The sequence below is a fragment of the Stegastes partitus genome, unplaced genomic scaffold, assembly GCF_000690725.1.
Source record: "Stegastes partitus isolate 25-593 unplaced genomic scaffold, Stegastes_partitus-1.0.2 Scaffold2258, whole genome shotgun sequence".
Lineage (NCBI taxonomy): Eukaryota > Metazoa > Chordata > Actinopteri > Pomacentridae > Stegastes > Stegastes partitus.
This window is the reverse complement of record NW_007579989.1, coordinates 1-22,011: the sequence shown is the minus strand read 5'-3', so window position 1 is coordinate 22,011 and position 22,011 is coordinate 1. Positions and strand designations below refer to the sequence as shown.

At 41.4% G+C, this 22,011-nt stretch overlaps 2 protein-coding genes across 2 annotated transcripts; one reads left to right on the top strand and one right to left on the bottom strand.

Moving 5' to 3' along the window:
* Positions 1-31: 31 nt before the first annotated feature.
* On the bottom strand, positions 32-6,987 carry LOC103374493 (ubiquitin-conjugating enzyme E2 H-like). The gene is made up of 6 exons (XM_008304577.1): positions 6,713-6,987; positions 2,376-2,452; positions 2,120-2,194; positions 1,974-2,013; positions 1,734-1,786; positions 32-304 (listed from the first exon to the last, which is right to left on the bottom strand). The coding sequence occupies exons 1-6, from the start codon at positions 6,763-6,765 to the stop codon at positions 150-152; spliced, it is 453 nt and encodes a 150-aa protein (XP_008302799.1). The 5' UTR covers positions 6,766-6,987; the 3' UTR covers positions 32-149.
* A 5,214-nt stretch (positions 6,988-12,201) lies between these two features.
* LOC103374492 (kelch domain-containing protein 10-like) lies at positions 12,202-21,035 on the top strand. Its single transcript, XM_008304576.1, has 10 exons — positions 12,202-12,438; positions 14,293-14,385; positions 14,595-14,816; positions 15,984-16,138; positions 16,236-16,384; positions 16,485-16,569; positions 16,655-16,721; positions 16,812-16,859; positions 16,947-17,086; positions 17,183-21,035. Exons 1-10 carry the CDS (start codon positions 12,354-12,356, stop codon positions 17,390-17,392), a joined length of 1,254 nt encoding a protein of 417 aa, XP_008302798.1. The 5' UTR covers positions 12,202-12,353; the 3' UTR covers positions 17,393-21,035.
* Positions 21,036-22,011: the final 976 nt, after the last annotated feature.

The window sequence follows — 22,011 nt, the reverse complement described above, 5'->3', positions numbered from 1 at the left end:
AAAGACAGGAAATGTGGGGGGAGCAGGGGACCGACGTGCATTAAGAGTCCAGCTGGGAACCAAACTGGGAGCTCACTGCTGACATCACTATGAACTCTAAGCACCCGGTTCTCAGCTCACCCGGCTGCTTGCTAAAGTACAGTCACGCTTTATTCGGAGATAACTGCTGCGTTACCTTTGATCTTGTGTTTGTAGTCCTCCGGCCGGTGCAGGTACATGGCGGCTGCGTCCCCGTTCAGAGGGTCGATGGGGTTGGGGTAGGCGAGCAGCTGAGGGAGGAACGACTCGAAGATGTTGGTGAGGTCTGGAGGAGAAAGAGGAATCAGGAGAGAAACATGAGCGAGCCGGAGGAGCTGCACTACTTAGTCATTCCATCACATGTGCACCTACATGATGAAGCCACTAGAGGTCTCTGTTGGACGCCTCATTCAAACACTGTATAGATGTTCTGTTTCTGATCAGATGTGATCAACTTCAGCTTTTTAAGATGTAAGTATTAAAAAAGTGGTTTGCTCTAATTTCACTGACATTTACAGTCACTCTGCTGCAGGACAGTTAGATATGTAGATTCTTTTAGATGTTTAATTCATCTGATGGGTCCTAATTGGACTCTGCAGCACGTCGACGAGGCCGAGAGTTCTAAATTATTATCAAAAGCTTTAGCTCTTGTTGAACACTTTTCTATACACGTATTGCACTGTACAGAAAACTAGAATCCTGTCTGAGAGATCTGCGTCCTGAACCAGAAGTGAAACCTGAAACATTCCACTTTTTACATGGAAACATCATAAAGTTGTGTAATTAGAAAACGATCAGCGTGACACAATAAACCTATTCTGATGCAGACTGAAGCTCCGTCCTCAGGAAGCAGATAAAGCAGAGGTCTTGTGCGTTTCTTGGAAATCTCGTCCATGCCTTCAGGACATTCTGAAGATTTCACAAGCGTTCGGGGCTATTTTTGTGTCTGCATATGTTGTCAGGATGCCCTCTTTCGGTCTGTCAGACTAAAACAGCATTCAGATACATAATTGAAGGAGCGCTGTCTTTCGTCTGGATAAACATCGATTAAAAATACATGCCGAGAGTCTCTACGTTCAATATTATAGTGGTGCAAAGTTTCCATAGAAAAGTTCCTGAAACTTCGGCCGCTGACTGGATCCTCTCACTGGTTCTACTGTTCAGTCTGTCAGATTGTTATCTGTGCAGAGTTCTCGTCACACCGGCGTCCCACCACCCACACAGATACACCTATCAGGGTGTTTTCACACATACAGCGCTCGTGTAGAAAACAAACAAAAGCTGTGGATTAAAAACAAGGTGAGCAACAAACACCTCTCAGCTGTCTTTCTTCTACCGCGATGGAATTTCAAACCCCATCAAAGAGCCCTGAGTTAACATATCTGGTGCACAGAAATGCAAATGTACACCTAAATCTGGACGCTGCTGCTGATGGAGGTTGGGTGAGAACAATCCCCTCCAGGTGTTCCTTCTGTTTAAACACCCTGGACCTTCTCATCCACCGGCGCTCACTGCATGACCTCAATACAGGCAGCAGTTATCACCAAAGTGTAAGCCGATTAAACCGAGATGCTCTGCCTGAAGCCGCCGCCGCCGCGCCGTAGAGGTGCGCTGTAAGCTGCTCGCTTTGTGCGCTTTTATTGGCCATTACTGTCAGTCAGTGTAACCGAGTGACCGGCGGATGAATGCGAGGTCGGGCTGCGGCTGAGACCTACCGTACAGAGCTGTCCACGTCTGGTTGATGACATCTAAACACACGGTTCCTGACCTGAAGAAAAGACACGACTGTGAGCGAATGGTGTAAAATGAGAGGCAGGATCTCAAGTAAGAAGTGAACATCAGACAGCATGAGTAAGTTCCTCAGTGGCTCTCAGGTCACTGCCATAAAAACAATTTAATCAACAAAATGCTGACGGTTAAATAAAAAAGATATTAACTAAAGTTGTTCTACTTACGCTTCATCAATGTTGGGATGAAAGATTTTATTCATAAATCCTGGAAAAGAACAGATTTTTGTAAGATTTACTCATTGGCTCTGGAACAGTATGACCCGACCAGACAACACTTAACACTGAGAAAGATTCCAAATATGTTCTCATACCTATTGATGGTGATTTGAAGGGGTATTTATCTGGTAGATCCACCCGGACCTTCCACACGCCTCCTTCATACGGCGCTTGATTACAAATAGGAGTAAAAATATCACAACTATGCCAACATAAAGCAAAACATGTCAAGAAGATGGCGGTTAAATTATTGTTTTGGTAATGCTGATTAAATGTACGCTACATCAGTGACAAGCTGGTGAACAGAAGGTGAGGATAAATGTTAATCAGTCAATTTCTCGCAGCTCTTACTTCCAGGCGGTCCGTGGAACTTGACCACGAACTCGTTGAGCCCGCTCAGGATGGTGACCTCATGCTTGCTCTCGATGCTGAAGCCTGGTTAAGGGAAAGTCAAAAAAACAGCACAAAAAAAAAAAGAGCAACAAGAGGGACGGGAGAAGTCAAACGTCATCAAAAACAAGCCGGGCTTTTAGTTCCCCGTGAACTTCGCCTGGGCAGAGGTCAAACACGGGATCAATAGCGTCAGCCGTGGCAATGAGATCAATAATGCAGAGGCCTCCGTCAGACCAACTCAACTAACAGACAAACAGTCTCCTTAACGACACAACAACCCTGAGACAGGTTTCTGCTGCACATTCCACATTTGTCAGAGAAAGACGCAAAAAGTGCTGGTTGGTTAATAATAATACCGGCATGTGGCGATACTGTAGACTGAGTCAGCAGCACAGAAAGGTGGAGTGTATTTAATCTCAATGACTGTGTGAGTGTGACACAATGACAGATGAGAGGGGGAAAAAAACACACACACACAAAAACCACAAAAGTAACTGTTGCGCCCGGTTTCATCACCCTGTCATAAATCCTTCTGTCGCCTCTGTTCCAACCATCTAACCAAGGTAACATTCAGATGCTAATTTAGTGAAACTGCTGGAGCACAAATAACGCCAGACAGCTTGATTATATAACTGTCAGGAGGCAAAATAACTGTAAACAGCCACCAGAGGAGAAGAAGAAGATTTAAAAAGCTCAGTCACTCAATAGAAGAAAAAAAGAAAGGTTCGCAAACCACTGACCAAGAAGACAGGGTAGCTCTAAATGTGATCCTATAAATAAAACCTGTTGTAGATGTACATTTGTGCAGCAAAAACTGCGCCGTCTTTCTGTTGCGTTTCACCCCCCTAAGGGTTATCCATAGAAACCCAGGCCTGTGCTCTCTGAGAGTAATGTAACCACACACGGGAAAAGCTTTACTTAGGCTAAAACTCACAGTGCTCTTTGATTTATCAGCTCTGAGACACAGATAAGAGTTTTTTTTTCTAATTCTAGCTCTCGTGACACTGAGTAAATCTGCTCTGTGTCTATTTGTGCAATCGAACTAATCATTAACATCTGGAATCGCCATCAGCTGATTCAGAGGAATATTTAACTTGACAATCAGAGCGACTGAGATCCATCGCTCAATCTATTTGATTTGAAGACGTGAAACTATGTGCGGCATCTTCGGTTTCACGCTGGCGCTAAGCTGAGGTTTGGGAACTGGTCGAACAAGATCCACCACAGCGAGGAGCGATGGATCCAAACATGTCACTGACTTCTCTATCTGGAGATTCTTCATCCATATTTTACACTGTTGTCAACGAGCTGGTTTTGTGTTTTTCCCTTTGCTTCCTTTTAAAGCTGTGACTGTACATCCAGGCTACTGTCAGCATACAACACAATCTTTATATAATTAAAAGCACATATATTCATTTTAAACTAACAGTGTACTTTGGTAACACTAAATCCACCTACTTTCAGTATTTTATATGCAGCTCCTGGTTGGACCATAACAGGTATTGTAGCGCTAACCATCTAAGGTGAGGTCAGGAAACATTATGATTGTAAATAAAGTTTTATTCAGTAATATAATCAATGTTTGGTTATCATGGAGACTGGTTAAGATAGTGTTGAATTCAGATGTTATGTCCTATTTATTTGCAATCTGTTTGTCAAACTTGAAACAACTTAAAAAAAAAACACATTTAAAAATACCACCACTGCATATTTGATGAAGAATTTTTAACTATTAAACACAGTGTCTGTAAGGCCGGGTTACTATTTTAAGTATTCACACTCAGTTAATCAGTCCGTCTATGAAAACAGTTAAATATTTAGAATTTCAGGACTTTTTTTTTTCTCTCTTCTGTCTAAAAACAGTCAAAACTCCACAGATGCCTGTTCTAGCTGAGCCATCCTGTTCGTTTGGCTGCTTCCTGGTCATTCCCTTCATGCATTTAGTTCATGTGCCGTTGCTTGTCATTAACTTTCTCTCCCTCTTTGTGCTTTGTCCCGTCTGTCCTCTCTCTGCAGGTATTTCTGGCTCTGGAGCTGCAGGGGTTTGATCTGCTGCTCCCACCAACCTGTCCGGTGTTTATGTTCCCTTGTTTGTTGTCTGTTTGCCTCTTTCTTTCCTGTTCTCCTTCCCCTTCCCCCTCACTCCTACTGGTGGAGGCAGATGGCTGCACTCCCTGAGCCTGGTTCTGCTGGAGATCTCTTCCTGTTAAAAGGAGCTTTTTTTTCTCTGATGTTGTAAAAGTGAAGCTGTACGGACGTTTTGGATTTAATAGGTTTAATATGAGTTTTCACAGGGTCTTAACTTATATATTTTTTATTAATTAGGTAAATTTACATCACTAATAGCGCTATATTAATGTAGGGTGATAACATTGCACTATAATTTAGTGCAGTAAATGTGTATAAAGCTAACCAGAACCATGACATTTAATAAACTCTGGTATATTCACACCATAGATCACACTCTAGAGTCTCATCCTGAATTTATAAACTTGTTAGATAAATTTGCATGTTAATCTTATTTCTCTACTGAGCAGCTGTTTTAAATGTGTCACATAAATAAAAGTCAGTTGACTTTATCACCAGAACCATCTGTTGCACAGGACCGAGCAGTACATGTTATTAATGGTTAAACCGGTGGCATCATTTCTGTCTTGGTAAACACTGTCTGTATTTGAAGGATGATTAACAAACTGAACTTTCTAAATTTAGGTTTAGGAACTTGTTATTAAAGGTCTTCTAAACTGTGTCACTGTGCTAACAGTTGTTTGCTCTCATTTGTCTGCTTGAAAGCACTTTGGCTTACCAGCTGCTGTTTTAAATGTGCTACATAAATAACCTGATTTGATGTATTTTACAAACAAAAACAGGAAATCCTCACATTTGAGTAAGTGGAGCAGAAAACTGTCTCAACGACTACAATTAAACTACTCGATTGCTCCTCTAACTCTTTCTGCACTCGCTTCTAGAGCTCTGTTGGGACGACAACAACAACATGTTGACCCACTCAGCCTCAGTGTGTGCAGCCCTGTCCCCGCCGTGGTCGCTGTTCCCAGCCCCCATCCCTGCATGCGGCCCTACAGCACGCTTGTTGTTCCTCGATCAGCTGTGTGTGAAGGCCCGCCCTCCACCGTGTTCCGGATGGTAACAGGCGGACCAATCACAGAGCAGCATCTAGCTGCAGGACAAAAACAAAACAATTCAGCTCACGCTGTCAGAAAACCTTTCATGCAAAAACTTCAGCCGAGAGCCACAAATAACGATTAATGACACAAAATATACAAAAGCGAGAACAATACTTGAGTGGGTTGTCAGAAAAATTAAAACATAATGTGGCACAAAACCTCACAGAGAAATGTTATTGAGAAAAAATAATTATAAAACGGACAATATCCTACACCTTCCTTTTTCCCTCTTGTAGCATCATTAAACTGACATTTTTATCTGTATGATTTATGGAGAAACACGCCAACCGTGACTTATCTGCTCTAAATACAATTTATAATTTGTTTATCTTTAATTAGAAATATTGCATTTTAGCAAAAAGAAAACATTAAAGCAAAAAATGTTGAAAGTCTGTGCTCTGTAAGGCTAATAAAGGCACAGTAGTTCGCTGTTGACTTTGCGTTTGTCAAAGATCGCCTCTACATCGACCTTAATTGTTCTCTCTTGGTGGTAGCATGCTACATGGCTAGCCACCTTGGCGTTACCAAATCATGAATAAATAAACGTGTCTTTTCGGACAAGTGTTTCCAAAATGTACATAAGCCCTCTCCAACACCTCACATTGTGTTGTCAGTTCGATGGGACCACATATTACGGGCTAACATGCTAACTTATCGCCTTCCAGCTAAGGCTAACAAAGCTAGCACAGAGTTAACAGCCAGCGTTCTATTGCGACAGTTTCCGTTGCTAATTCTCTATTGATACGAGCAGGACGAGCGCAGCTAGTGTACTAGCAAAAGCTAACGCTGCACAAGAGGCAACCGAGTTCAGACAAATAGCATTAAATACATGGTTTGTTCGCCATCCTGCTAACTAGCTAACGCCTGCCAACGCCAGACTAACGTTAGACACAGAGCTGCCCATTAACATCACAGCGTTCAGCGTTACACACTTTTCACCAGATCTATCAATCTCACACAGCTAGCAGCCACATTACATACATCCTCACAGCAGCCATCGGGGGCAAATTATGTAATTAATCGCCACCAGACAGCTGACAATTGTTATCAAAGACAAAAAGAGAGATTTCATTCGGCTGCCAGGGCTTGTTTATGTACTGTAAAGGATACAGTTTCACCACGTCGGTATCCATTCGCCTCTTGCCCGGACTTGGAGACGACATTTTTGTATTCCTTTCAGAAGTGATCTAAAAATACTGCGGCTGTTCAGCTACCTCAACCTTTCAGCTTGAAAATACCTACAAGCCCTCCGGACTGTATCAACAGCCTTCCCACAGTGTCCATAAACAAGATCCCAGCTGCAACATCGCCCACTTTTTCTGCCCTCAGCGGATCCGGAGCGCTCTCCTCGGCCAGCTCTACCTAGTTGTGTCCTGTCCTGAAGACTCTCTGCCAGTGACATCAACCTCCAGCGACCAGAGCGAGCAGAGGAGGGGCTCACACATAGAAATACGCCACCCAGAGCGGAGCCACACTGTCAGTACTGCCGCTCAGTAACACACACTAACACCGCTACACTCGTTTATACACTAATATAAGACAACATTTAAGGATGAAACGCTACTTGTGGCTTGTTTTTGCGAGGCTGCTCAACCGGTGCTCGCGGATAAAGTGCGTGCTTATCTATCATACGCGGATCTATGCTAAAATTGACTTACTGAGAGGCTGAAATAAGCACAATAGGCCAAAGTTTCTTCACATGAATGATATGAATCATGGCTGTGAGTGGTTACTGAGTAATGTCAGGGTGCTTATCCCACACATTAGTTTGGTAAATATCAATTAAATGATGAAGTAATCAGATGTAAGTACAAGGGTGCAAGATAGAACACAATGGTTTATTAAATACAGCTGAAACAAATGTCCAATACAACAACAAATCCTGCTTTTTAAGAGACAAGCTGATTATCGTTGTGTTCCTTTTAAAAACTATTTTATGAAACTGGCAGGTGAATGTATTTCGTCAAGTGATGTCGTCGACTTTATTGTCATCCCAATGGCACTGTAGAACTCCCAAGACCAATACAAGACAGCAGCCGGGACAGGACAGAACACACACTTCATCAAGAGAGATCATAAGAGAAGCAGACATAACTGCATGTAAATATGAATACATTTGAAAAAACAGTGAGTAAACAAAATGCCTTAGTTCTGTATTAATAAGTCATGGATATAAATACAAACTGCTGTCCAGTACACCCTGTTAATCATAGGAGCTAAAAATAAAGAAAGAAAGAAATAAAAGGAAAAAAAGCTACAAAAAGAAAAGGTACATCACTGCATGTAAAATAATGAGTAATCAAATTAGCTCTGTACGATGGAAAATTTCACTAACAAACATAGCAAATAACTGTTGTTCAGAGCTTCCTGGTGGGAATGATGTTTTAAAAAAAAATTAAATATCTTAACTATATCCTTATATATAAGGTTTATACTATATAAGGCTGAACAAACTATTAAGATGCACTTAAATGAACAACGTGCAAATAAAACACAACAACAAAAACATTCTACTCATCCCACCAATAGTGTTCTTATTACACACACTGACAATTAGTACATAATATTACAATAACAATACAATCCAAAACAAATCTCAGTCATTAAATCAATAACATTCCCAAAAAAAACCTTAAAATCCAGCACTTATAAAATCATGTTAGCTTGACTATCTCAATGAAGCACACACTGAGGTCAACCTGTTAAAGGAAGCATTTGTAAGTGTGTCTTAAAGCAACATTGAAAATGTATATTCTAAGAATTATTGGTCAGTGTAATTGTTTTTAGCGGCCTTATGGTCTGCAAATATGGCAATTTTATTTCAGTGAAAGAGATTGAGAACAAAGGTTGTTTCATCAGATTAAGGTATAGTCTTTGTAGAGCAAAGTTTCCTCTCTTTGTTCCTGCAGACAGTGTTTTCTGCTGAGTCGCAGGAAAATGGTGTTAAAAAGACCATGTGTTTAGAAAACAGAGTTAATTTGAGCGACTAGGACCTCTGAGGCTTCAAATAAGCTTTAGTTGAACTTTATTACTTACACAGACGTTGTTTGATGACATTGTTTCACTAAAATATGATTAAGCACGATTAGAAAGTAGAATAAATGCCAAGTAGCTCATAGTCAGTGTCACCCAGAATCCTTTCCTACCTGCTGTATGTCTGTTTCATAGAGGATCTGGACAAGCAGCTAAAACCCTGATTGCATGTCTACAGCACTGCAGTGTGAGTATACATCTGCAGACAGGTGGAAACACTTTTAAGAAGTGTGAAAAAGCAACTTCCTAAAGTCATATGAGAGTCTCACATGACCTGTGATTGCTCCTGAGTGGTCATCAGATCATCTCTTTATGTTGTGAGACAAGTAACGGCTCATGTCGTCACATCAGCACGTTTTATCTCAAAACTTCCCAGAGGAGAATCACAGAATCATTGCTTGCTGACCTGTTTTTCGGGAGTTGTTCGCTGCTATTCATCACTCCTGTTAAATCTGGGTGTGGAGCCGAGTGTGATTGTGTATTCAGAGGATGGGCTGCTTGCAGTAACGTGGTGTCAACCTTGTTAGCGTATGTAAGCCACAATACTGACCAAACTTGCTCAGACATGACAACAGTTTCAGGTAACGAAACCAATCCAAGGCTCTTGACTCCAGCCCTGTGTATTTAAAGACACTGGGAGCCTGATGCAATACTTTGTAGTATCATCTCACGGTTTAACTTTGAACTGTCGCGCTTCAGTGAGATCCTCCTCTTCTCAAAGCATTTCAAGTTGAAATCACACTGCAAAGGGGAGATTTGTGCAGAACACGATTTAAATTTGGTATTTAGATGTTTTTGATGTGTGTACAGCTACAGACAATAAGCTCAATTAATAAAAGCTGAATTAGCACAAAGGCCGGTGCCTTTACTGTGATTTGAGATTCATCCTTCCGTGGTCGAAGGTGCAGTTTCAAAGAGAAATGACAGCTGAAATATTCCAGATTTCCAACAGAGTCAAAACAAAGATAACGCTTGTCTGAAGTCAGTTACGACACACAGACACACACTGTAACATCTGCTCGTACAAATCTGCCTATTTTTGAATATTCATTTGCAGACTGATTCGTGTTGGTTTTATATTCACTCAATAGTTTTGTCTTTGGTACACTTCCACACAGTCTGTCCTGCTCCCTTCCTGTCCCTTTAAACATAGTGTTTCTGAATCTGTGACATTAAACTGTGGTAGTTTAGTTTATTATACAGTGTGAGTGTAGCACGTCCATGAAGGCAACACCACCTACAGTGTTACAGAGCATCAACATCTGCTGCATTGACTATACTGTGAAGCAGAGCAGCGATCTGTATGTGGCTGTATTATACCTCAGGCAAAAGTAAGGTATGTTAAATGCCCTTCTTACCCAATTATGTGACATTTTTTTACTTGTTTCAGGTTGATTCAAAACAGTCAAGCAGGACTTTACTTGGCTCGATTTATTTGCAAGATTAGAACAACACACCATCTAAAGGAGAGTCATTCGTTGACTTTAATCCCTTCATGCTCGAACAAAGGACATGAATGTCGTGCGTCTCCCAGTCATGCTAATCGCTTTGCGAGTCATGTAGATGAGACAGTGACCTCCATAAATCTATGAGCACATCAACGCATGCAACAAAGAGCTGGCAACTCATTTACTGTTTAATTTCATTAACACAGTAGCGGCTCATTGTTCAGAAATTTCTTGGAGTCTGTGACATTTCAAGGCCCGGCGTCATTTCCTACCCACTGCCAGTCTATTGAGGAATTATTTGGAGAGGCGGTGTTAGATTAGACGGCTGAATGTGGCTCAGATTCTCCTTGCAGATAGATGATCTGTGTAAACTCTTTAGTTAACATTTTAGCCACCTGGTAAGGTGGAGAGAAATTTATGAGTAAACATGTGAATCCTATAAAACACCAGGGGATTGATTGTGGTTAAACACCTCAATAGAAACATGTTAGATGTGTAGCTCTAGTTGACCATAAACAGCTCATTTATGGTAGCAACCATAGGAGCTGCACAGGCTTGCTGAATGTATTTTTAGTGCTTTAGAGTACAAAATACCATGTAAAAAAAAGAGCATGCTTGACTTTTTTCTGCTTTGTCAGTAAGACAACTCTCGATGACCATTCCTCAGTGCACTATGTTTACTTTCATGGTCTACGTGAACAAGTAGCTTTTCACGGCATTGATCTGCTTGTTGTGTTTGGCTCCTTCAGCTCCTCCCAGTCAGCTTCAAATCCAGATTACAACATGTCAGCAATGCAGCCCCTGAAGATCTGGGGGAAAGGTTGACTCCTTCTACTGTTCGTCAAAAGGAGTCAAACAACGTGTTTGGTTCAAAGGTCCTTTGTTTAAGTTGTTCACTAGAACTGGTTTATATCTTGTAAGAAATTTCCAAAGTTTGCCTATTTTTTTCCAGTCAGGTCCTAAGTCACCATATTGAACCATACTGGTGGAGAATGGACTGTATAACTTGATTTAATGTTTTACATTTAGAAAGATCCAGTGGCATTAAACTGAATGGCACAGGGGTGAACTGGGACCAAATCAAGGCTTTGCATGCAACAATAATACCATTGCCTCAGAGCTTTGATCCCTATATTTCACTTATTTTAATACTTTTATGTCATTTAATGCAGTGATGTGCGGTAACAGTATCTGAGAACTGTTCGTACTAAATACTCTCCAGATATAGTATGTAGAAAAGTGAGCTGAAGATGCAACAAAACTTTTACGTTTTGATTCACTTTTAAACATGTTCTTTTTAAGAAAGAAAGAAAGAAAGAAAGAAAGAAAGAAAGAAAGAAAGAAAGAAAGAAAGAAAGCTGGTCATATATTGAATATAACTCCTCTAACTGTATAACTCGTCAGCCTTGTGCAAGCAGAACAGCTGAAGCATAGGACCATTAAAATTGCACAATAATATCAATATCATTTGCAATAGTACTTTCCCCAAAGCATAGGCAATATCAGTTTTCAATACAGTGTGCAACATTTTAATTCCATGTGCAGTTTTTCATTGTCATGTGCATTATTATTACTGCCGTGTCTTTGCCAGTGCTTTCTGCTTTTTCTATTCTGTTTTAGTGTGCTTATTTTCACTAATGCATCACTCATATTGAATTGCTGTTTTTAGGTTCTCTGTTTATTCTTGTGTCACTGTTATTTTTTTTATGAGCAATATCTGGTACCAGAATGTTCTGCAGTATAAGGAATGTTTTGTTTGACACTAATGATTTTCTTTTTATAAATAAGTGCAACGTCTTTGGAAACCGTTTCTAAACTACATTTAAAGATCAAAAATGAGCCTGAGAGTTATCATAAATGTGTATCTTTATTTTAGTTATTGACTAAACTAATAAATAAGGTATCTTTTACTCCGACGTAATATAAGGATTTGAGCACATGTTAACTTCATATAGAACACGATGTTTCATTCTATCCACAGTTTTTAATCAAATGTTGCCCACTACTTGCTTCTCTTGAACATTTTGAAACTGTAAACATCTCCCTGCCGCTCTTGAACACGACCTGCGCGGCTCCTCCGCTCTGATTGGTCGGCTCAGACCAGCTGCTCGTGACGCCGCAGGCAGCAGCAGATGTGGACGCTTTGCTGGACTTCTTTCTTTATTTTGCTGTGAAGCTGCAGCTCGCAGTCTGATGCCACGACGTCTGGTCCGACTGAAGCGGGTTCTTGTCCGGGTCTGAACCCTCGTCTTGTGTCCACCCCTGTCAAGATGTCGTCGCCGGAGCACGACGGAACCTTCAGTCAGCTCAATAAGTTTGAGAAACTGTCGTGGAGGCCCTCCATCCGCGACTCAGGTTTGTAAACAAAACCAATGCGAGAGCAAACAACCGTTAGTGTCAGCAAAGCAAACCCAGAAGTGGAGTTTAGTGCTGTAGGCAACGTTAAAGGGCGTTAAATGTGCGTTTGTGTGAACCAGGATGCTCGTGAGTGTGAGTTTAGTCTGTGAGCTAGTGATGCTAGCTGTGCTGCACACAGGCCACAGTTAGCTAGCGGTGCTACGGAAGGCAGCAGTGAGTGAATGAGCAGCCAGCGGGCATCTGATGCTACCAACGGTGCATTTAAATGGAGAGCAGCATGTGAGAGGGTGAGGGGGAGAGCAGAGGGGGGTGAGGATAGTTCCACAGGGGAACAATGTCGACAAAAGAGAGAAAACAACTATTAGCATCAACACAGTTACACAGCTGTAGAAACTTTTACCTCTTACAGCAAGTTTATCAACTTAAAATCAGTACGTGTGGTGCTCAATCATGCTACAAGTCCAGAAAATGTTTAGCAAGACAGCAACAATAGATCTGGTTTAACTATTAACAACATGAGCAGCTCGATTTTGTGCACTACTCAGTGTAAAAAATCACTGTTATGTATTTAGCACCTTTTATAACAACAGCCAAATGCTTTCCATCAAGAGAGTAAATTTTAACCCTACAGCATGATTTATTTTTGAATAAAATATTCCCTGAGTAATTTAGATATGTTGGTGAAAACTGTACAAGATATATGAAGTAAAAAATTATCCAACTAACTTAAATAGCATTGTTAAGATGCTACTATATCATTATTTATGCACATTGAGGTTAACATCTCTTATTATGTACTCTAATAAGTATACCGGACTAAGTGAAGCGAGGATCTTACAGATATTTTTGTAGATTCTCAGCCATGCAGGTCACAGTACCATCAGTAGAAACCAATGTTGTCTATGCACTCCAATGCAGGAAGGAGGGCTCAGTTTTAAACCCAGGCGGGGCTCTACGACACCACTTATCACCTACTTACAGCCCTGAGATGTCGTCCCAGAAACTTTTACCAGCATTAGCATCTTGAATCATCCTTGATGTGCCAGTTTCTCAACCTTCGTTGTAAAGCCTGGCACTTTCACAACCATCAGCACCTCCTTGGTTGTTCTCAGGCCATTCGCCACATTAGTCATGGGTTTGTGGATGATAATATACATCTGGGATTTCCCATAAATACTAAAGAAGCCTCCTGAATGAGAGGTGAAACATCTTAAAGAACCAAAAAGAAACAAAAAGGTCCCATGGCCTTCTGTTGCAACTCTCGGGAAAACCCAAGAAAACTCTACATGTAAACATCAACATATTCAAAAATTCCCTGTGAGCAAGCACAGTGACCGCAGTGGAGAGGAAAAACTCCAGTTTAGCAGGAAGAGACCTCCAGCAGAACCAGGCGAGGGGAGGGTGGCCATCTGCCTCTAAATATGGTTTGGGTGACGGTAAAGACTCCTGCGGCTCCGGAGTCGGAAAATCCTGCAGAGAGAGGACAAAGCAGAAATGATGGAAGAGAGAAAAACCACAGTTAATGTAAAAGTGGAAGTGACGGCAAACTCAAGTGTAAACACATGAGGATGTCCATGTGACCAGGATAGCCAAGATACAGCATATTGGAGGATTAAGACAGAGAGACGACTATAAATGAAAAAGAGTGAACAAAAAACTTGAGTTAGTCAGGCAGCTGATCAGTTTACATTTTATACTGAAACCATCTAAACTGATTAATTTGTCTTTGAGGTAGTTAAAGTCTTACAGAATGCAGCTGTTGTAGAGTATAAAATACAGACACGACATAAACCATACACATCGTTGTCCCTTTCTAAGTGCGTCCTCTCTTGTTTGATGACTGACTGACAGGTTCCAAGAAGCGAGCTCGGTGGCTTCAGGCTCGACGCATCTTCTCCCCTTCCTGCCCCAACCTGCGGATCCCCAACAGGTTTCTGAGAGAAGGTACGAAACTGCTGTCTTACCTCGGGGGAAGGAGACGACGTCAGATGAGCTTATTTCACCAAGAATTCAAAGAGCGATTGTTCATCTCTCTACATGTTTTTAGATAATGGACAGAAATCTACATTTGTTGAAGAATTGAATGCGTATGCTTGAAGATGTGGTTTTCCTCAGGCACTCACAAGGTCGGTCTGTAAAATGTTCCTCCACAGGACACTGTGTGCCGCCGGCCCGCAGTGGACACCGCTGTGTTGCCGACAGCACCAACCTGTATGTGTTCGGAGGCTACAACCCAGACTTTGAGGAGGCAGGCGGCTCCGAGAATGAGGACTACCCTCTTTTCAGGGAGCTTTGGAGGTTTCATTTTGCCACGGCCACCTGGCAGCAGGTCCGCACGGAGGGCTACATGCCAACAGAACTGGCCTCTATGTCGGGTAAGGACTGATGTGTCGTCCTCAGTGTTTAAATTACGACGGAGTCACGGTGTTCTGAGTTTGTTGGGAAGAAACTCATTAAATCTTTAAAAATCAGTAATTTAGAAGTACCTGTAACATGACTGGTCAGGACAGCTGCAGAGTTTATTTCATCTATCATAGGTCACAGGCTGCTTTGTGTTTTGTTTTGTGCGTCTCTGCTAATTAATGACGGTAGATTTGGGTGTAACATCAATGTTTGCCAACAGTCAACTGAAACAAACCTCCAGACAGCAGTCAGTTCAGCATCCTGTCTGTCATCTCAGCACCCTCCCACACCTCTGAAGGACAAATAGATCATCAAACAAATTAGTTATCAAACTAGAAACACTCAGCAGTGAGATGTTTGTTGGAATATTTGGTATTTGTGGAGCAAAAGCTGAGTTAAGCCTCTTAAATTCAATTTCATGAAGGCTTTATGGGCCTGACTTTATTAAGATTCAGGACCGTATCAGTGCTGACATTTAATACCAGTATGTACTTATTTTAATAGTTAGTTAAAAATGAAATAATTTGATTGAAATTTAGGGACCTCGATCAACAAATCTGTCTGATTCTGGCATATTGGGGCATGTGGAGACAACCTGTTTTGCAGCTACTGCTACTCTTTATTTAATTTCCTCTTTACAGTTTGAAAGGTGTCACTGAGAAGAACCCAAACAGCCTCCTCTGGAAACTGTAATGCAAACAATTAGTGCCTAAACAACCAGATTTAGTTCATGTTTCTACACAAACCTCATGTTTTCATCCTCTTAATGTGATCTATACACTGGTTTAGTTTGTGTTTGTTGTCTTTTTCTCTCTTTTTATTGCTTCATTTCTACCTTTAAAATGTGTGTTTTTGATATAAGCTGTTGAAATGCATTACAGTCCTTTACAGAGAGCAGAGAAGTGAATGACATTATATCATCCTCATGCCAGAGACAGGCATTTATATCCAACATGCACTTGTAGAATGCTGTAAACAACACAAGTGGTCAAAGCTTCATTTAAATACAGATTTTTCTGCATCATTTACTAAAAAATAGAACTTCTGAAAGAGGCCTGGTGTACCTGTCTGAGCCAACTGGACACATGATGCTCAACAAATCTATAATAGTTTTTATAATATCGCCGTCTGCCTCTCAGCTGTTTTACACGGGAACAACCTGCTCGTGTTCGGCGGCACCGGCATCCCATTTGGTGAGAACAACGGCAACGACGTCCACGTTTGCAACGTCCAGTACAAGCGATGGAACCTGTTGAACTGCAGAGGGAAGAAACCCAACAAGATCTACGGACAGGTAACGCCGCTTGTGTTTAAAAGTCTTTTAACGTTGCCTTGTGCCGCTGCTGCATTTCTATTCTTATGATATGCATCCGTGTTCTCTGCGATTCCAGGCGATGGTCATCATCAACGGCTACCTGTACGTGTTTGGAGGGACGACAGGCTACCTTTACAGCACCGACCTGCACAGGCTGGACCTGACCACCAGAGAGTGGACCCACCTCAAACCCAACAACGCACCCTCAGATCTGCCCGAGGAGAGGTCAGACCGCAGAGATTGTTTAAAGACACACGATATGTTCTGTAAGTTTTAGCAAATTCCCAGAATATTGCCTCACGTTGCTGATTTCTTCATTTCACAGGTACAGACACGAGCTCGCTCACGACGGACAGAGAATATACATTTTAGGAGGTGGGACTTCCTGGACGTCGTATCCACTGGACAAGGTGAGAGGAACTGAGACAGCGACTAAATCTGACATAGAGTTATTTTCTATGTTTTTATCAATTTAACGCTTTTTGTCTTCGTCAGATTCACGCGTATAACTTGGAGACAAATTACTGGGAGGAAATAGTCACGAAACCCCAAGAAAAAATAGGTTTGTCATGAATGTCTATGTGCATCTTTTTGGCTAAATAAATGATCTGGAAGCATCTTGTTGAATTTTGTTGTTTTACTATCATCACAGGGTTTCCTGCTGCCCGCCGGTGTCACAGTTGTGTTCAGGTCAAAGACGGTAAGACGTGTTTCACAAGGCGTTCACTGGATGCATGTTCAATATTTGCTTTCATGCCTCAACGCCTCCTTCTGTCTTCACATGCAGAGGTGTTTATATGTGGGGGTTATAATGGAGAGCTGATCCTGTCTGACCTGTGGAAGATCAACCTGCAGACTTTCCAGTGGACCAAGCTCCCCGCCCTCATGCCAGAGCCGGCCTACTTCCACTGTGCTGCGGTCACTCCGGTCAGTAGCTCATCATAAACACACCCTGACGTGTAACTAGTAAGCAAAACATAAATCTCCAGTTTTCTCATCTTGTGTTCCTCCTCCCCCCGTCAGGCCGGCTGCATGTACGTCCACGGCGGTGTCGTCAACATGTCGGGGAACAGAAGGACCGGCTCCTTGTATAAAGTGTGGCTGGTGGTGCCCAGCCTGCTGGAACTGACCTGGGAGAAACTGCTGAAAACTTTCCCTCACTTATCCCAGCTGTCCGCCCTTCAGCTGCTCAGCCTCGGACTGACGCACACGTTGGTTCAGCGGCTCAAATAGACAAGAGAGCAAAGACTGAACTGAAGTGATGGACCGGCACTGACTCTAACGTCGCTGGAAAAAAACAAAGGTCAAAAGAAAACCTGATGATGTCAGATAGTTGTGAAAATACTTTGAATGCCTTTTTAACTTTAGTCTGTGTGCTTTTTTGTTTTTTTTAAGTCGCTCTGTGTGTGTCGGATTTGCATGCACCCGTGAGAAGCCACGCGTCAGTGTAGGCGGCAGACTTACTGTGTGCTGATTTCCACTTCCATGCATTTCATGTGCTTTGCTCGTTATTTACACACTGCATGGCTTTTTCTTTTTCTTTTTCTTTTTTTTGTGGCGTACGAGAGGGGATAGATAAACACTCCGACAACCACTTGTCAAAAGGCAAAATGAATGTTTCCTCTGGCAGTATAACTTCCACGTCGAGGCTGAGATATGCTAGCTTCACCGTCGCCATCTTGGACACGTGATCTGCTGCTTACGCCCACTGTGATTAAACGTTACTGTAGTTTCAAACGGGAGAAATTTGCCACCGGTTTGCAGACCCTGAAACCCATTTAGCAAGTTGGAAAGCATCCAAACAAAGCTCTGCTGATGAAACACGGACACACAACTGAGCTACATCTCAACAGTCCAATTAGGTCAATTATCTATTTATGGTTTAGCCTCAAGAATTTCCTGATCATACGCTGATATTGAGCAGAAATTCCAACTGTTCAAATTGGAAAACCCTCACTTTTGATCAGACAAAAACCCAGAAGCCTCTCTGAAACATGTGCGACACGCCGTCACTGTGAATCTTCTCGTGCCTCTTCGATTACTCTTCCTCTTTTTGGGAGAAAAAAAACATGAAGTTATTTATGAATTGTAGCTCCACAGTGATCCTCAAGCCTTTTTTGTTTCTTCTTTCTTCATCCGGTGCCTTTCTGAATTTCCAAAAAATGTCACACACACATTGTTTTTATATTAATGAGTCTTTTTAAGCTTTTAATTTGTGCTCATGTAGCCGCCCCTGTATGATTTACCTGGTGCTCCCCACATGAGCCTCTTCTGCTCATGGTTCATCAGGAGATACCTCCTTCATTAACCCACAGAGACATTTGTAACTATTTATTTGAATCACTGTGCTGCTTTTTTTTTTGTTTTATTTTATTACAAGTCTTTGAATTGTACCTGATTGTATATTAGTTTCATTGTCACTTTCAGTTCCCACTTTACTCCATTCTAACCTTTTATACTGTAACAAAGGCTCTGTTGTGTTGTTTTTATTTTTCAACTTTTTGTTTTTCTACAGTGCTTTTGGTACTTGGTGAGGAACTTTATAAAACTAGTGACAAGGTAGAGTGTTGTGAGATACTGTGATCAGTCTGAAGAGCTCTGCAGACGCCCGTCATCGTCAATATGTCAGCAGACTTCTATGTGTCACCAGATTTAAGGTACTCGGTACTGCGGGCTGTAGATTTAAACTCCCAGTTGTATCAAAACACACTTTTTTTTCCCCTCCATCTTTTATGTGAGCCTTACATTCAGCATCTTGTTTCACATGTTGGTACAATATTAAGCTAAACTCATGTGACAGTTATTGTACTACGATGCCCTGTTTCACGCCTTACTTCCTTTGGACATGTCATGGCCTTATTTAAATCTTACTTTGAAGCAGTCTTGCTTCACCGCTTGCTCAAACTTTGTGCATGCAAAAGTTTGGGTCCAAATTTCTGTTACGGTGAACAGTTAGGCGAGTAAAGGATGAGCTGATTTCAAAGATAAAGATGATTCGTTGTTTAAATTTTATAGGGAAGAGTAGTTTTTTTTCCCATCTCTTACAATTTCAAAGTTTAAAAAAAAAGAAAAGGAAAGCAGTCCTGAAACTAAAGTGAATGCGCCCTGCATGGTCTGTAATTAGTAACACTCCCTTTGGCAGTTTTCACATCTCGTAAAATTTGTTGTCGACCAAGAGTCTGTTTTGTTCTTGTTTGGGGGATTTTTGTGTTACTTCTGCGAAATACTCCTGGGTCTGAGAGTTTCTGGGGCATGTGCTGCTCTTTGTAGGTTTTTGATGATGTTTTGGGTTGCGTTCCTGGGAGGGCCACAGTTTAACCTTCAATTCATGCCTCCTGAAGGGTCCGTTATGAAATTAGAAGTGTTTTTAAAAATATTTTTTAATGGGTATTTTTTTTAAAGACAGGAAGGAGGAAGCACAGAGGGGATGACATGCAGCAAACAACCATAAACTGGAATCAAACCCTGGCTGCTGTAGCCTCTGTACGTGGGTGTATGTTTAACCAGCTGTCAGTGCCCCCATGAGGTCTGTTTAGGATCATTATCCTGCTGTAGAAGCCACTCCTCTGCAACACGAGGACAAAGCATCAGTAGTCTAACCTGTGATACAGTTGGAAAGGTGATTTTTGTCATGAGGTTTTGAGTATTTCTCCCAACATACTTCTGCCCAATGCAGCCAGAAAGCTCTGTTTAAATGTAATCAGTTCACAGGACGTTTCCAAAAATGCATCGGATTTGTTTAGTTGTCCAAACGTCTGGCAATGGTTTTTGTGCTCACGATGCAGGAAAGGATTCCTTGATGACTCCTCTGTAAAGGTTGTATTGGTGCAAGTGTTGCTTCACAGTAGAACAGCACACCTCCCCTCCAGGGTCTGCTGAAGCCTCCTGAAGGACTTCTGCAGTCAGATGGGGGCTTTGATTGTTTTTCTTGCTTGCAGTCTCTCAGCTAGTTTTCAGACCTCAACTTGACCGCCAACATTCCTTTTAATTGCTGTTTCTTAATTACATTATGAACTGAGAAAATGACTACAGGAAAATGCTTTTGAGAAATTTGCATCAGATCATTTATTTTTTAACAAGAGGGCCCAGTGTGAGCTTCCCCATGTTCCAACCAACAGATGGCAGATGAACAACGGGGATGTGTTTTGGTCAGTTGTCTGCCTGTCAGTGACTGTAAACATGCCGTAGTTTAGATGAGTTCCTTAATGCCTTTAGACATCCGTCACAAGTTATCCGGGAGCTCAGATCTCTCCCAAACTTTTGCATGGTGCCCTTTGTCCTTTTTCCATTCAAACATTTTCCAAAGCAAAAACAGAACTTTGTTTAAAATGTTGAAAAGAAGGTTTCGTCGTCCACTCTGTGTCTGTGGGAGATCAGTTAATCATCTACTCGCCCAACTATTGACAGAACAGAAACTTTTGCATGCCAATTTAAATGTACCCGCGTGCTTCAGATTGGCATGTTTCTATTTGCATCATTTTTGATGTCCGAGTAAAATGATCCTTTGCATGTCAGTACGGTGTGCATGTCACTTTACATGAACTCTTTGGGGAAAAGCTGAATGTCTCCTCAAAGGCAAACGTGGCTGCGATGTACATTGTTTTGTAATTTCTGTCTGTACAAACAATAAAAATGCAGGCAGCTGGTTTTTCAAAAACACTGATGTCGTTTTTGTTCTTTTCAAAGCACGGCCGGCCACGCCTCGTTTCAAACTAGCTTTATTTAAAAATGTCACTTATCACAGACAGACACCATCTTACCCGCCTCATACAAACTTTTATCACAATAGTACCTTAAAATAGCATTAGTGCAGATACTCTGGATCATAATATCCATTTGTATTGTAAAAATACTGCTTTGCTTTCCTTCACAGTTTACAAAGAAGATAAATTATGAGCCTAAAAACATGTTAAGTATATTAGAAATTGATATATTAGAAACGTAACAGGAGTGTGCAGTCGGAAAAAATCTATCCACCTGAGATTAAAAAAAAAAACTTCAGTTTTGTGTTTTGCACCATCATATAAAAAGAAAAACAACAACAGAAGAAAATACCCACATCATCATGTTATCATTATTTCTGCTCAGATAAGAGAGGGTCAACATTGAGAGGTACTGAATTTGCACATTTGGAGTCGTCCTGCTTACAAAAAGTGTAACTTGGGCTGAAAGTCACAGTCCCCGACTCAACAGCCAGCTGGAGATGGAGCAAAGTAATAGAGAGCGAGCAGGATCAGGTAGACGACCACCAGAGCTGTGCCTGAGGAAAACAAAACAGAAATGTGATACAGGACCTCTATGTAAACCACAGCAAGACAATCTGCAAATTTTAGGCTAAATTAACCATCTTTGACATGTTGAACGCGTCTTTCAGGCAGCCTCCTTCTGAGGAATGTTTACCGAGTTATGACTGAATGAAACCCAGAGCATTCTCAGGTCGACGTCACAGACTGATAAATAAAAGACCTGCTGTTGTAACTTAATGAAGTTACACTGATAAATGACTAAAGCAGCTTCTTGGAAAAGCTGCTCTTTGATGTGTTCAAAGATGCTTAAAGCTAAGAGTTGGCCGCTGAACAGAGACTTTTGCGATACAAAGACAAACACATCTTTCATTATTACTATTACAAAATCCTAATTTAGCCATTATTTGTCTTTAGGGTTTGAAGGACTACTTTTGGTATGCATATAAAACGGTCAGCAGTAATGCAAAGTATGTGCAGTTTGAATTTTAAACATCTTAAACAAGCAAAAACAACTATTATGGATTTTCTTTATTTATTTTTAAAATCTTACATGGTATACTACATGACATGTTTCAAAAGGGGGCAGCACATCATCCATCCATCCAT

Bases quoted from the DNA above. Each gene is read 5' to 3' on its own strand.
- LOC103374492 (XM_008304576.1), top strand. From the start codon at position 12,354: ATGTCGTCGCCGGAGCACGACGGAACCTTCAGTCAGCTCAATAAGTTT. The intron at 14,386-14,594 runs GTACGAAACTGC...GTTCCTCCACAG, and splicing joins CAACAGGTTTCTGAGAGAAG to GACACTGTGTGCCGCCGGCC. The intron at 14,817-15,983 runs GTAAGGACTGAT...TCTGCCTCTCAG, and splicing joins AGAACTGGCCTCTATGTCGG to CTGTTTTACACGGGAACAAC.
- LOC103374493 (XM_008304577.1), bottom strand. From the start codon at position 6,765: ATGTCGTCTCCAAGTCCGGGCAAGAGGCGAATGGATACCGACGTGGTG. The intron at 1,787-1,973 runs GTAAGTAGAACA...TCTTTTCTTCAG, and splicing joins CATCCCAACATTGATGAAGC to GTCAGGAACCGTGTGTTTAG. The intron at 305-1,733 runs GTAGGTCTCAGC...TTTCTCCTCCAG, and splicing joins GACGTGGACAGCTCTGTACG to ACCTCACCAACATCTTCGAG.